General features: G+C 39.7%; 1 protein-coding gene across 2 annotated transcripts in view; it reads left to right on the forward strand.

Annotated features, from left to right (window-relative positions):
• Positions 1 to 16864, forward strand: part of MAMDC2 (MAM domain containing 2) — a 142433-nt gene that overhangs the window by 106571 nt on the left and 18998 nt on the right. Inside the window, exons 10-11 of one of the 2 annotated variants that reach the window (XM_081802830.1) lie at positions 11449 to 11542; positions 13403 to 13551. In XM_081802830.1, coding sequence (XP_081658956.1) covers positions 11449 to 11542; positions 13403 to 13551 — 243 coding nt within the window. Of the gene's footprint in view, positions 1 to 11448; positions 11543 to 13402; positions 13556 to 16864 lie in introns of both variants that reach the window. The other variant, XM_081802829.1, reaches the window with a different exon arrangement.

The raw sequence follows: 16864 nt of genomic DNA on the forward strand, positions 1-16864 counted from the left end.
CTAAATTATTCCTCTCTCATAAATCTTCAATATCCGCAAGTCCTTTATACACTGCCAACATATGTTGGCCACACAAACAACCAACCAACCTTCCTTTTACCTTTTTACCCATTTAAATTGCCACCCAATCCCATGTTTTGTCTTCAAACTTCTTGGAAAACACATTTTCAATTACTCTATGCTCCAGTGTAGGTTCTCATCCCTGAAATCCTCACCTTCTGACCACTGCCTTCCTCCCACAGAGTGTTTATCAACAACAACTATTTCCCTCGGATGGTGCTGCAGGAATCCTCATGCCTGAGAAGATCCTACCCTACCTTTCTCTCCGAGTCCATCTCAAGTGCCCCTTCCTCTTTGAATCTTTAATAAGTCATAACTTGTGTCTTTCTTGTTAGAGTGAGATTTGTAGAACAGGGAAGACTGGGCTTCAAGTCTTGACTCTGGCATGAACGATGTAATTCAGAATGTCATGTCACCTCAGTGTAATAAGGACGTGTTTTAGGGTAACCCCCCCCGATGTCTGTTCTACCACATATTGTATTTTTAGGCATCTTAATGTCAGCAACTGTCTTTTCATACTGTGTAGCTCAGCCCTTGTGGAGAGCTCTCTGTAGTTCCTTATTTTCTCTTGCGATAATCTTCTCCTTTTAGCAAAAAAAAAAAAAAAATCAATGAAATTTAAGTCTGTGATTCGGATTCATGCTTCTAAAATCTTCCTTTTAACTTTGCCCTTTAGTGATGAAAATGCGACTAGATGTAAAATATCTAGGCTTCTGCAAGTTTTAAAGGCAATACTTAGAGGTTCATTCAAATAGAAGAGCAAGTCTAGTAAGTTTCTGGAGAGATTTATAAATAGGTGGCCATTGGATAACAAGACACCTTGCTATAAAGGGATTAAGGAACCAGAAAACCAATGTGTAGACAAGATACGTGAGAGGAGATAGATTTCCTATCACATTTCATGATGTCCAGGAACACTGAGAAATGAGTGCCCCAGGATATTAATGTCCCGGCGTAATTAAAGCAGGGCCGCTGAGTGCAAAGTAGAAAGAGCAGGATCATTAACTACTGACAAGATAATCAACACATTATAGAACAGATTAGGGGGTTCTGTACACAGAGCGAGGAACATTACACTGTCAAGTGAGATAAGTTTTAATGTGGAATCGAAGAGCAGGACTAAGTATGGAAAAGGAGCCTCCTCTTGAGTTTTTCAGGCTAAACTCAGTGTCAGTTGTCGGTCCGGGAATCCTCAATTACCATAAATATGAACAACACAGCATTGAGATACTCAGGCTTTCCCTTTCTCTCCTTTTAGATATTTGTTGAAGGCTTCTGCATTTCATGTCAGCTTACAGGGGAATGACCGGAAGGACTGGTTTGCACAGCTCCTGGTCGCTAACACAGCTTACACGAGTGTAACATTTGTGTCAGTACATTCTTCTAGAACTTTCCCAAGGAATGAATCTCCCGGAGTATTGCTGGATTTCCACATGAGTCCTCCCGGCACTGTGGAGATATCTGAAAAGACATCACAGGCATTTTCCCCCCACGATTTTATTAATAAGCTTAATGAAGCAAGCGTTTATTCCAAGGTTGTTTATGAACCTGAAAACACTACCTCCCTCCACACTTTCAAATTCCTAATCATGGGAATATTTCAAAGTCTTGAAATGGCTATAATTTTAGGGAAACCTTTCCCAAGTTCTTATGAGGCAGCATTACTTTTTGATGTTCATGTTGAGATTCTCTGGGGATCCTCTGGTTTTCTGAGCTCTTAGACCAGCTAAGTATTTGCTGGCTTCTGGAGCTGTGAGCTCAGTTCACTTGCTTGGAAATTGACAATTCATACAGTAATAAAAACTCTCTACTCTCACCCAGGGAAGAATGCCTTATTTCCTTTTGCACAGATACCCCCAGCTTTTTCTCCCTCTCTTGTGTGACTGTCTCTGGCAAGTTTCTGCTCTACCTTTTCAGTACCCACCTCTAGAAGAAGTCTCTCCAGACAGTCCCCGAGCTACATTCCCATGACGTCCCCCGCCACACTGCTCATGGGCCGTGACTCCTATCTTCTGCTTAATGTCAGGTGACGTTTGTACCTATACAAGGCTCAAGGACACACTACCATTGTGGCCTACCTATTTCATCTTAGTCTTTAAACCAAAATATTTAGTTCTCCCTTAGTTTCATTCCTTATGTAAGGATGGCCTAAAAATTATCTAAAAGGCAAACATCAAGCCAGGAAAAAAAAAAGTTTACAAAACATACGGCAAACTCTTAGGATATTTGATATATGAATTTAATAAATCAATAAGCAGAAGGTGAGCTAAACAATAGGAAAAGTGGGCAATGGATATGTACAAATCAGAAAAAAAGAAATATTACTGGGGGCACCTGGCTGGCTCAGTTGGTAGAGCATGCAACTGTTGATGTCAGGGTTATGAGTTTGAGCCCTGTGTTGGGTGCAGAATTTACTTAAAAATAAAATCTTAAGAAAAAAAACAACAACAAAGAAGTACTACTGGAAAATAAACGCACCAAGATACCAATCTCATTTGTAATCAAAGAAATTTTAAAAATTATAAAATAGCACATTTGTCTATCAAACAGATAAAAATATTTTAAAACTATTATATTCTGGAGTATGCTGTTTGTATTAATAGTTATATCCATACTGTATACTATTTGTATTGTTCAGTTTATCAATTAAAAAATAAATCTTTCAATTTAGACCAAAAATATATATATGTGTCTTTGCATATATGACTCATACCTAAGAATACTTAGAACATAGGGGTGCCTGGGTGGCTCAGTCGGTGTCTGGCTTTGGCTCAGGTCAGATCCCTGGGTCCTGGGATTGAGCCCTGCATTGGGTTCTTTGCTCAGCAAGGAGTCTGCTTTTCCCTCTCCTTCTGCCCTTCCCCCCAACCCAACTTGTCCTCGCTCACTTGCTCTCTCTAGTGTTCTCTCTCTCAAATAAATAAAATCTTTAAAAAATTTATATATATAACATTTATATACAAAAATTTATAAATGTATAGATATAAATATAAATATATATATAAAACATTACCCCAGAGAGGTAAGGATGCAAGGAAATAAGGATTTTTATAAGCTCTAGTATGAAGATAAGTTGATACAATATTTCTAAATGATAATTCAATTGCATGTCTCAGAAAGACCCCAAATATGAATACGATTTTTTTTAGGGGGCGTGGTGGTAGAGGAGAGACAGAGGGAGAAGGAGAGAGAGAATCTTAAGCAGGCTCCATGCCCATTGCAGAGCCCGAGGTGGGGCTCAGTCTCACGAGCCTGAGATTATGACCTGAGCCAAAATCAAGAGTCGGACACTTAAGGGACTATGCCACCCAGGCTCCCCACATGAATACCTTTCGACGCAACAATTCTACTTCTAGGGATTTATCCTAAGGAACTAACCATGGTTATGCACAAAGATTTAGATATCAGTATTCATCACAGCAGTATGTGTAATACTAAGAAATTAGAAACTGCCCAATTACCCATCAGTAGGGGTTGGTCAAATAGCTTGTGGCAGGCTACAAAGCGCTTAGCGTTATGCAAGCTTTAAGCCACAGCCCTTCATCCAGTCAAGGATCTACACTTTGCCTTGGGAATCAATGAAAATCAGGCCAAAAACTGTCTCTGTCTCAGACATGAGTAGAGCAAGTCAGTATTTCTGCTTGGGTATTAGGGTACTGCTAAGATACCTGTTGTCCTCTCCTGACCCCAGGAGAACTTTCAGAGCAGGGGTGAATGTCAGGACAAAGACCTAGATTCTTCCTTGTTTGCTGTTTAGTGACTACACTCGGCATGTCTTTTGGTAGAACTGGCATTTTACATCTCCATCCACGTGAGTTACCACAATAGCTCCCTAGTGTAAGGTCCATCCTTGAACAGGATGATTAAATTGGTCATTACCTTATATTGCATGGGTTAGGGAAGGGTTCAGCCAGGGATCCTCCCTAAGGGAGGTGGCTGAGATAGACCAGCATCATTTTGTTCAGCTCACCTGCCTGCTGATGAGAGTATGTAAAAAACAGGAAGGCATTCACACCTATTTCCCTTCAGTGATAATGAGCGACTGATAGGATAAATATATACAACAGTGTCCTCTTCTTTTTATTTATTTATTTTTTATTAACATATAATGTATTATTTGTCTCAGGGATACAGGTCTGTGATTCATCAGACTCACACAATTCACAGCACTCACCATAGTACATACCCTCCCCAATGTCCATCACCCAGCCACCCCATCTCTCTCACCCCTTTCCACTCCAGCAACCCTCAGTTTCCTGAGATTAAGAGTCTCTTATGGTTTGTCTCCCCCTCCAGTTTCATCTTGTTTCATTTTTCCCTCCCTTCCCCTATGATCCTCTGTCTTGTTTCTCAAATTCCTCATATCAGTGAGATCATATGATACTTGTCTTTCTCTGATTGACTTTTTTCACTTAGCATAATATCCTCTAGTTCCATCCATGTTGTTGCAAATGGCAAGATTTCAATTTTTGATGGCTGCATAATATTCCATTGTATATATATGCCGCATCTTTATCCATTCATCTGTTGATGGACATCTAGGCTCTTTCCGTAGTTTGGCTATTGTGTGTCCTCTTTATTAGGGTGTGAATTAGACTCTAAAACACTAAAAATCATTTTTAGTATCCACTATCTTACCTTTGTCTAAATTTCATTTTTCCAGAGGCTTCTCACATTTATTTTCCATTTGGATCCTCAATATTGTGTCGATGAGGCATTGTATCCCTCAGTGGGAAGACCAAGAACTTAGAAGTCAGACAGACCTTGCTCCCAAAACAAAGGGAGTGAGAACAGGTGCAGATGAAGATTAAGGTGGGAGGTGTGGCTGTGGAGAGTTGAGAACATTCTTTCCTCCGGGCCTACGTGGATGCAGGGGTCATCAGCTAAGGCGATTGCCAGCTTTTAAATTTAGCCACAATTCATATAAGATTTGGGTTCTGGTGCCGGGTTACCAAAAACTCCTTATAAACAGACATAAGGCAAAATGACAGAAAGCAGGTTGTAAACAGAGGTCAAAGACATGTTTGGTCTGCTGCTATGAATTGAGGAGTTTCAAAATCATGCCTTTCAGGATCATTTTTTTTAATTGAGGTATAATTCACAGATAACATTATATTAGTTTCAGGCATACAACATAATGATCCAGAATCCTATTTTTAAATACCTATGGCCAAAGGGAGAAAAGAGCCCTGTCAGTATAATGAAACGTGCTCTATCGGGGATTTGGAGTGTGATGTTTCTTGTCTGGCTCTGCAACAGGTCTTTTTATGACCTTGAGTTGATATCACCTGTTGATATCACAGGTCTCTGGGCCTTCCTGGATTCTAAAAAGTGACCAATTCTGCCGTCTCTCCTTAGAGTCTGTCTTCTCTTTCCAGTGACCAAAAGATCCAAAAATAATGCAGATTTCTGAAACCAGTGAGTTGAGAGATCTGAATATTTACCACCGAAATAGCAATGAAAAAGCCCTGCAGTTTATCTGCAAGCCTACCACAGCACGCCCTCCACCCCAGAATGGAAGGCTCCTATGAGCAGAAAGGCTCATGGAGGGAGAAGCTGGAAGCCGCTCAATCTTTGTTGCTTGTCAAAGCCAAAAGTTGAATTAAATCAGATGGGTCTTTTGAAAAAGGAAAAGCAAAACAGATGGGTCTTTTAAGAAAAAAAGTAAAAGCGTTGGTCAGCTAAAGACTTATTTAAAAACACATGGTCATCCTGCCTTTTGTGGGATCTAAAGACCAAATATAGTATCTGCAGGAGGCATGCTGTTACAATTTAGCAACTATTTCCCAAAACATGGCTGAGATTCTAAAAATGCTAGTCCCGTACTCCTCTCAGCCTGTCTTTAGGGATTTGTGAAGATTCTACCCCTTTAGCCAAGTGTCTTAATATTGGAGTTTTTGTTTTGTTTCGCTTTACAGTTCTTTTATTTTTAGAATTCTATTATAGCTTATTGTCAAACAGTTAAATGAATCCAATCACATTATACAGAATATCCTGCAGTTGTATCCATAGCATCTTAATGAAGGGCTCTGGAACTTCAGTGACTGGATTATAGTAATTTTATGAATAATTATCCCACCAACTATGGAGTCACCATCCCCAAATTTATGTGCATACATGGTTTCAAAGGAGTTTAACCTCATCAGAAGAAAAGTTAAATTTAACTCAGAATCCGACCCTCTGCTAAATTGTCGAGGTCCACCGCTTGTAACAGGAACCTAGCTAGGTTCGTTTTGTGAACATGGGTAATTTATGGTATTGTTGGCATAGGATTGAAATGTTTCTGTGTGAAGATAGAAGGCCATTTCTGGAAACTATCATTCACATACTTATTATAGGCCCAACTGGGGCTATTCAATGAGTAAAGTAGGTGGTGGGTTAAGCCAACAATCTGGCCAACTATGTCTATTGAGCAGGCCATGGAGACTACTTTACAAGACAGTGAAAAACCAGTTAATTCAGCCAGTGTTTAGCTGTTTAATTCAAACAATCCTTTTTAACTGCACAACAAAGGTTTGTGGTGATGTATTACACATCTCTCGGGAAAGCTTTATTTCCTCCCTCCTTCAGCGAAGGTGGGTAGTCCTTAAATTATGACACTTCATAAAGTTAAAATCAGTAACCCCAATTCCTTTCAAAACTTAACCTGATCTGGTTTGGGAAAATAAGTTCCCGACATATTTGTCTATCTGCTTTTTCTTTCCTGGGTGCTTTAACCAAGAACTTTTATGGGCTTTCACAGGCCTGGGGATAGTCTAGCTCCTCTGATTAACACAGCCTTGTGGTTGGATTCCCACACAGCCCCTCTCCCCACCCTTACTGCCCCTCCTCCCCCCCAAAAAAACTTTAGAAGCCAATTAAAATTATATACTATAAGGAAAGTTTGCTCAGTTACTTTTTACGATCTGCTGCCCGTTACATTGTTGTGAGGGAGTAGATCATCCTTTTTGGAAAGGGAGAAAAATGTAAACAAAGAAAAGATTCTATGGCCCTTTGACAATTTGCAGGAAAGCAGGAAATTGGAACAGTAGAGCCTTGATAATCTTGGGGATGATTGTTTAGCTTGAGTGTTCGTCCATCTCTCTTGTTTTTTGGCTCCTTTGCCTTCTGTTTCCAGGGCTTGAGGATATTTCATTGCTTGTTAGAACCACCTCCTGGTGACATTCAGAGGAAGAGAAAACTAACTCCATCTAGTCTGCTTTTAAACCAGCAACAACTGTCCTGTTCTGATTGGGGAGAATAAAGGGAGGTTTTGTCATCCACACAGCAGTGTTCTACTACCCCCCAGTGGTTCTCAGCCAGAGGTAATTTTGCCCCCCCAAGGGACACTTGGCAATGTCTCAATATATTTTTGAATGTCTCGACTTGGGAGTGATGTTGTTATCTAGTGGGTAGAGAGCAGGTTGCTGCCTGACAGCCTGAAATGTCTCAGAGAGTATGTATTAGTCTATTTGAGAGGGAAAAGATGAGGGACAAAATGAAATAATACATTCCTTAGACAGGTGCTCCTGATTTTATGCAAATCTCCTAAAACTTAGGGGCAAATGAGATTTTTATAAATCACATTGTTTCAGTGTATTAAAGGTCCCAGTTCTTAGGTGCTGGTGATACTTTACAATTTATGTTTTGCTAGAGAATATTCATTTTTGAGGCACCCTACTTAGACTAACTTTGGAAACACAAATAGGCACTAACTGGAGAGCTATATAAACAGATTTGCAAACAAAAATTTTAAATATAGTCAAGAAAGGATCAACAATATTACTTAACTTTTTACCATACTTTTTTCTTTTTAAAGACTTTATTTGGGAGAGAGAGTGAGAGAGAGAGAGAGCATGAGCAGGGGGGAGAAGCAGACTCCCTGCTGAGCAGGGAGCCCAGTGCCAGACTCGATCCTAGGACTCTGGAATCATGACCGAAGCAGAAGGCAGCCGCTTAACCGACTGAGCCACTCAGGCGCCCAACTTTTTATCATACTTAAAAAAGACATTGTACATGCTCATTTATTTACAGCAGGGTATTCCAATCTCAGCACTATTGATATTTTGGTATTTTAATATTCTTATTGATAATTGTTTGTTGCGGAGGACTCTCTGATGCATTGCAGGACGTTAAGTATATATTCGGGTTGCCTAGGAATTTTTTTCCAGTCCCTAGAGGTATTTCACTGGCTGAAATACTGCCTAAAATGAAATAAACACTCTTTTTTAAAAGATCTACAAATAAGTAAGAGGTTAATCCCTCAAGAATTTAGACTATGACCAGTTCCCTTCTTGTCACATTCTTAACTAGACCTAGGGACAGAGTTCTGAAGAGCAGACCATGATGTTTGGCTTTCCCTTTTCCCTGTCTCAACCAGTTCTGGTCATTAGCTGGCCCTGTCCCAAGTACCCTAAAATAACCTTTCCACTTCAAGTAGCCCTCAAAATGTAAGATGGTGGCCTGAGAATAGGAACTGACCTTATCAGCATTATTAATAGCACAGTGGAAAATCTTTTGTGTTCCACCAAACAAGCTGATCTTGTCATGTTTCTTTTGTGTGTTGGAATGCTGATAGGCAAGCACCAAACAGATTTGAGGTTTAAGGCCATAGTTTAAATCTTAGTTCATAGCTGACTGACTGTGGATCTTTTATAAGATGGGACAACGTGTGGTCTGGTGAGTATTCTAAATGAGGAAAGAGTTCTAAGATAGGAACAATGTAGTGGGCTACTCTTGTCCAGAACAGCTTGAGCATTTCACTTAACCCACTGTAGCAGCTCACAAATTGTTCGGAATCCTCAAAAGGAGCCAGGGAGTTCTATCCATTGGAATTTCTGCAATGAGGAAATGTTATATATCTGCTGGTCCAATTCACTTGACCACTAGATGTGTGTAACTATTGAGCACTTGAAATGTGGCCGGAGTGCCTGAAGAAATGCATTTTTGATTTTTACTTAATTTTAATTTAAGTAGCCACATGGCCTCGTAGCTACTATAATAAACAATGCCAATCTAGGAAACACTAGCTCATTCCACATCTTAATTACAGATGTCCTGATCCCTTTTTCTTTGTTTTTTTTCTCCATTATAAATATAACAAAATTAAAGAATGGTTGGAAAATAGGGGGAAATTCTGTTTAATACTCATAATTTCATGAGTCTAACATAATTGTTCCAAATTTGATAAATTTTCAAGATTTTTTCTATAAACTTTTAGATGAGTTCGGTATAATTTATCTTAATTTTGTTTAATTTTAAGTTTAGCTATTATAACCGGTTGCTTTTTTTTGCTTCACATTATGAGAGAAATAGAATTTCATATTACTGACTAATATTCACAAGCTGTCAGAGTTAATGTTTGCCAATTTCTTAGCTGGCAGTACCATAGTTTATTCATTTCCTGTATTTCTGTGAAATTTGGGGTTGTTTCATTTGTTGGCTTGCTGGCTTATTTGCTTGCTTGTTTGGTTTTACGGTCATCATAAAATAATGCTATAGTAAACACATGAGAGCACCTTGCTATTTCTCCTTTTTAGAATCCATCTACATGCCAAATGATTGAGTCTTACTTAGGTAATGGTTTACGTGGCAAATCATTTCAGCACCCCAGATTCATTTTGGAAAAAGTACTTTCTCACCATTCAGGTGAAAAATAGACTTGAAAGTTGCCAAAGGGAAGGAAAGCCAGGACTTTTTATCTCTGCAGCACCCATTTATTCAATAAATTAGGAGACAGATTACTATTCTTTCCCCTATAACAATAAGCATTGCTGATAACATATAACTGCATTCAGGGCTGATGACATAGACGTTTGGTTTACAAATGGGAAATAAGTTCCCAGGCAAAAATCCTGCAAAAAAATCCTGCAAGTAGAAAACCCTGCTGATAATCTCTAGACTCTATAAAGATGAGAAAATTAACAGAGATAAGACAAAAACAAAAACACCCCCTTTTATCTTGTCCCTTGTAAATATATATATATATAGTTATATATATAGTTATATATTGTTACATCTCTAAACTATCCCTTTTATGATTTAAAGCAATCTGAATACAGTCCAAGTAAACTTTTACACATCTTATCCTTAGTAATTATTCTGAAGATACTGGCTTAAGACATTTTAGAGTTTGCATAGTGGTAAACTGTCACATCATTTTAAAATTTCTTTTGAAATAAATTTTGTATACTAATGGTTCTGATCCTCAGAGAGCAAAGAGATCCTGCTGATAACACAGATAAGTTGAAGACACAACATAATATTAGAATCTAAAAAAATCAAATGTTCTCATTATTCCTAATTTGAGACTTAGTTTCTGTTATATCTCTCTTTGTTTGAAGATTTGTATTTGAGGGATTGCACGTGGACTAAGTGACTTCATACTCATTATACATTAGGCTACACATGCGAAGCAGCTTTATAAACCATAAAGTAGGGGCGCCTGGGTGGCTCAGTCCATTAAGCGTCTGCCTTTGGCTCAGGTCATGATCCCAGGGTCCTGGGATCGAGCCCTGCATGCAGCTCCTTGCTCAGCTTCTCCCTCTGCTGCTCCCCTTGCTTGTGCTCACTCTCTCTCTTTCTCTCTGTCAAATAAATAAATTAAAAATATTTAAAAAATAATAAAACACAAAGTACAGTGAAAATCTAATATAAATGTTTGGAAAAGTACTCTTTGCTCATCCTGTATGTGAAAAAGAAACTTTAAAATTGGTCTAATAGAAAGAAATGCAAAACTTCTCTCCCTCCCCACCCCGCTTTCTCTGGAGCAATGAATTTAATAATTGATGATATGGCTCTGTTTTTCTTTCATGTAGAAGAGTAAGAATGTTTGGCCTGATAAAATAACTGCATTTAGGGCTTTTATTAGTGATACCGTCTAGGGACATATATCTTCTCTTTGGAAATGGAACAGAAGTCTCCAGATGGCAAATCACTGAGACTTTGTTCATAATATGAATGAAGCACATTGCCAGAAATTCATTTCCAAAAAATCAATACTGTTTGTACTGGAAATGTTTGTAAAAATGCTTGGAATACCATCAACTCTCTATGCACTTTGTGGATTATCTGGGGAAAATATTTAAAACCTGACAGGTTTTCCTCTGCCATCGGTTAACCTCTTGCTTTCCTCCTTCAATTCTCGAAAGAATGTGAGCTAATTCCAGCATTAATATACACAACCTATCATTATGAGCTTAACTCTGCTTAAAAAAAGAATGGAAGTGATTTCAGGGTCCCGTGTAAAGGCTTAGCTGTTATTCATGCCATGTGACCCATAGTTCATGTGGACAAGGTAGAGGGCTCTGTAGTTTGCTTGTGCATGCTTTGGGCTGAGTAAATCCCAGGTTGTAAGAATTTCTAATGCGCAGTTAACAAAATTCATGGTTTTATTTTTCTGAATTTCAGGTGGTTTTCATGAGCCTATGCAAAAGTTTTTGGGACTGTGGCCTGGTAGCCTTGGATGACATTACAATAGAATTGGGAAGCTGCTTGTCTCCAGGTAAGACGGTCAAGCTCTCTTTGTCTCCAGGGCCTAGGCCAGCATATCCTGATTCTCTGAGAATACACCAAATACATTTAATCTGGGCTAGCCTATTATTTTTGTTTTTCTTGCCAGAAGTGCCCCTCTCCAGATCTGTGTAGTAAGTTTTGGAATTTAGAAATAATGATTTATATGCACTGTGTGACATTGTACATATGACTTGTATCCTCATCTATAAGAGAGGTAGTAAAAGTAATACCTACCTGAATAGTGGGAATAACACCTATAAATTCCCTAGCATAGGACCTGGCATAAAACAATGTGTTAAAACAAACACCTTTTATTATAGTCACTTTTGTTGTTTTTAATGTTGTCTTACAGAAATGCAGATTTTCAAGTAATGGTGATGAAACCGTTATTATACACAGATATTATACTAAACATGTCATTTTTCTTTTTTTTCTTTTTTCTCTTTTTTAGAGAGGCAAGGAGGGGCAGAGGGAGAGGGAGGGAGAGAGAGAATCTTAAGCAGGCTCCACGCCCAATGCTGAGCCTGTAAACATGTAATTTTTAAATGATAATAAAATAAATATTTTCTAAGTGAATTAAATGGAACAGTGGATCAAGCATTGATGATAGTGACAAAATAAAGATGGTGGCTATGTGTTGGACATTATGTATAATGAGAAAATGGTGCATACCTCAATCCGGATCATTAGTCCCTGATCTACTAATTACCACTGCATCCTAAACCATAGGGTATCTATTTCTTTAACAAACAGGCAAACTGAGGAATCAATGTGTCACTAGAGGATAATCTCCTTGTTTATTTAATGAGAAGATAATTTGTTTTTAGTCCCTTGATTTGTGAGGCACAGCAAGGACAACAAAGAAACACAGAATAAGAATCTCTACACTTGAGGCATAGAAAAGGGAATGAGCCTTCATTAGCTTGTACCATCTGTAAAATGAGATGAAGGAAAATCATTATTATGCAAGAGATGTGAAAAACAGCTGTGTATTAGAGAAATTTGCTAAGAATCTGGATGTGGGAAGGTACAACCAAGTTCAAGCAAAGGAGTTTCCAGTAAGTGGGAGGTGGCACCATTCTAAGAATCATCACCTGGGTCGCCGGGGTGGCTCAGTTGGTTGAGCAGCTGCCTTCGGCTCAGGTTATAGTCCCCGGGTCCTGGGATGGAGCCCCATGTCAGGCTCCCCACTCAGCGGAGAGTCTGCTTCTCCCTCTCCCTCTGCCCCTCCCCTGCTCGTGCTCTCCTCTCTCTCTAATAAATAAATAAAATTTTAAAAAAAAGAATCATCATCAAAGTTATTGAAGATGGCATCCGAAGACATAAATATTTGTTTTTGGAAAGGGAAAATAAGGCTCCAGGTAGCAAGACACCAAGCTAAATATTTATTTAGCTAATATTTATTGAGAATTTCATGTTCTAAATACTTTACTACGTACATCATCTCATTGACTACAATCCCGTGAGGTAGCACAGAAAAAGCCAGTCACGTGTTCCACAAGGTCAAACTGTGCCTCCAGAAGCACTTAGCTTTCGCACCTTACCCACCTCCCCCGAAGCAACTACAGAGTTGTTCTAAGGATTCCCTTCCCTCACCCTGGATTTCTGAAGAAACCTCCTACATTAGGCAATTTTATTATTTTCCGTATTTGCATAAAGGCAATTTGCCTCCAACTTTCCGAGCTTTATAAGCTCATTCAGGCAAATAACTTCACGGGTCAGAGGAAGTTTCTTTCTCAAAGTTATCCCGACACTTTTGAATCTAGATGTCTGATTGTTCTCCGCCTCTACGGCAGAGAGGCTCTAGCTGGAGGCAAGAGTAATGACACCACCCGCTGTTTCCCTGCAGAGAGGCTTCTACCCGCACCTGGAGAGTGTACTTTCGAACAAGATGAGTGTGCATTTACCCAGGAGAGAAGAGACCGGAGCAGCTGGTACAGGAGGAGGGGAGAGACGCCCACCTCCTACACAGGACCTAAGGGAGATCACACTACTGGGGTAGGTGAGTTACACCACATGGTGCTGTTTGCTGAGGAAGACTGACCTAGCATTCCAGGGGCCATTTCCTGCATTTTGAAAGGTGCAAAATGTGCAAATGTACGTCCTGTGTCTAGGAGGAAGGACACGTGCAATTCTACACACCTGGGATAGATCATTAAATATGTGCCCTGAAGATCCTTCTTTCTGTTTATACTCTGCTTCTGTATCTTGCGCCAAGAGGATTTAAATGGGCTTACAAAGATATGCACACAGAAATCATGTAATTAGAAGTGGGTTTATTTTTATTTTTTTGGAAGTGGGTTTAAAAATACAAGAGAGAGGGACAGTGAAGGAAAAAAAATGTCATGATCTAAGCTGGAGCCAGGACTGAGGCCTCATATGGAAAATGTGCTGGTGGACAAGGGAGGAAACATTAATAGGCGAGTTTGACTCCAATTTTCTAGCAGCTGAAACAAAGATGAAAAACCTGATTCACCGTGTCCTTAGGATAAAGAGGTGAAGCACTCCACCAAGGGGTGTAGGAAATAAGGGGGTGCCTTTTCTGTAGAAAATATATGAAGTACAATATAATAGACTAAACGTTGATTTATTATCACCATGTGCAGCACCTGTAAACAATGTCAGTGGTAAAATACTCCATGCAGAATAGAACTTTCTCATGGACACTCTTCATTTCGCTTGGCGTATCCATTGGATGGATGCACTGTTTGGTCCAGAGAAGCAGAACTACCCCTGATAGTGAGCTCAAAGAGATATTTCCTCAAGGGTCTTAACAGAGAAGCCATTATGACAGTAAATACAAAGGTGAGGGGCACCTGGGTGGCTCAGTCAGTTGAGCATTGGATTCGTATTTCAGTTTAGGTCATGATCTCGGGTCATGGGTTGGAGCCCCAGGTTGGGCTCCGCACTCAGCAGGGAGTCTGCTTCTCTCTCTCTCCCTCTGGCCTTCCCCCGCTCATGAGCTGTCTCTCTCTAAAATAAATATATAAATCTTTAAAAATTAATACGTACATACATACATATATACATACAAGGGTGAGTTAGCTACTTCTATTTCCTATGGCCTATGTTAAGATAAGCCTATGGAATAACTCCAGAGATCAACCTACAGTGTAACCTGTTAGTGATTTGGCCAAACTTGGTGGGCTGCCATCAGGAACAGCTTTATTCTTTCTTTGGATGCTCTCTCCAAACGTATCCTAAAGCATCCTCCCTTCCCCATCCCTTGGCAGATCCCATAGCTTCCCAGTCCTGTTGAGGTATTAGGGCAGTTATCTATTTATGTGTGTAACAAAATCCAATCCGAATCAAATCTTTAGTCTCTCATTCAATTGAATCACCTCTCTTTCCCTCCATTTGGACCTCATAGTTTGGGGATGATAAAAGGGAAGAAAGTTCTTTCGTTTTTTTTGTTTTATTTCCTTCTCTGCCCCTCATTTTGTGATCTTTAATCAGGATAAGTGGGAGAGAGATTGAAAGAAAAGAACTTTTAAAATACTTGGTGCTATTTCAGATTCTCTCTTGGCTGTTGAATATCCTCTGTTATAACAGATATCTGAATACTGGCTCTTTGGGGAACCACTGCACCTTACAATTTCTGACAATGTGCTTTCTGGCTAATCTCCCATGACCACCTCTTCTTCCCTTAGCGCTTGCTCAACAAGGTACAACCCACATAGATTTTTTTGCTTGGGTTCCAGCTGGTAGTTTTGGCTTGGGTCCCTTCAAGAGCTCTTAGTTCCAGCCACCTTCCCAGTGAGTGTCCGTTTGGCCTCAGATTCTAATGCACTCTTGCCTGGCTAAGAAGAGGATGTGCAGGTTGGTCCTACCACTGGCCGTCTTTTCTGTCCTACTGCTTTAGCGGGGCTGATTCTGGGACAGTGTTGCTTCAATAAGACAAGATGTTGAAGAGATTCATCATTGGTCCAGTAGAACAGATACCCACTTCCAGCACTGAGTAAAGATTCTGAGGGGGCTGTAAGAATATGTGAGGCTGTCATTGGAAGACCAGGAGGTTAAAAAGATAATCCAAACCTGTATGTTAACACTGTTTTGGTTGGGAATAGTTTATTGCCCTTTGTAGCAGACAAAAATCCACTTAGGGCTAGCTTTAGGAACAACTTGATGCAGAGGATAAAACTGTGTGATCAGGAGCCAGTTTCTCTCCTTGTCCACCTCTCTGCTCCAGTTTTTCTTGGTTGGCTCCAGTCCTAGACAGGCTATCCTCTCATGGTAGCAAGACTGCTGTAGCAACTGCAGGTCTTTCAACACTAAATCAAGTGGAAAGAGATAACTCAAACAAAAACACAAAAAGTGAGTCTCATTGGCTCTGATTGACAATGTCTTAAGGGCAAGGTACTGCCAACCTTGTTTTTGAATCCTCATAGGGCTTACTCTTGTACCTTGTATACTACAGATGTTCAAAAATGCCTTTAGAATGAATAAATGAATCTATAAGCCTTCCCTGACACATATATATAACTAGCCATTTATTTAGCAAAACCCCTAGAAGACAGGATAGTGGGGAGGTATCTTTTTATTAGAAGAGGAGTAGAGAAAGGTCAAGAACGAATCAGCTTGAGTTAGAGTCCATTGTAGTCACGATGTTGTATTTATGTGCATTTTTCTTGGGTGGGAGGAGGGTTGACAGTTTTCTTCCATTTCTCAGAGACGCTGAGAAGGCTAGTGGTAGCAGATCTGAGAAGAGGTACTCTCAAAGAGAGCTATGCTGTGGTGGATTGCCACAGGGGAATTTTCAGGGCAACAGGCCGTGGAATGTCTTGGACATGGAAGAGAGGGCAAAGCAAAAATATTAAGCAATGGAGGGAAAGGGTCTTTGTTTTTTTTGTTTGTTTGTTCTTTTACCTTTTTTTTTTTTTTAATTTTATTATGTTAGTCACCATACAATCATCATTTGTTTTTGATGTGGTGATCCACGATCCATTGTTTTCGTATAACACCCAGTGCTCCATGCAGTATGTGCCCTCCTTAATACCCATCACCGGGCTACCCAATCCCCCCTCCCGCCTCCCCTCTAAAACCCTGTTTGTTTCTTAGAGTCCATAGTCTCTCATGGTTCATCTGTCCCTCCAATTCCCCCCCTCATTTTTCCCTTCCTTCTCCTAATGTCCTCCATGCTATTCCTTATGTTCCACAAATAAGTGAAACCATATGATAATTGACTTTCTCTGCTTGACTTATTTCACTTAGCATAATCTCCTCCAGTCCTATCCATGTTGATGTAAATGTTGGGTATTCATCCTTTCTGATGGCCGAGTAATATTCCATTGTATATATGGACCACATCAAG

The sequence above is a fragment of the Leptonychotes weddellii genome, chromosome 14 (assembly GCF_054177405.1).
Source record: "Leptonychotes weddellii isolate Sample4059 chromosome 14, ASM5417740v2, whole genome shotgun sequence".
NCBI classification, from domain to species: domain Eukaryota; kingdom Metazoa; phylum Chordata; class Mammalia; order Carnivora; family Phocidae; genus Leptonychotes; species Leptonychotes weddellii.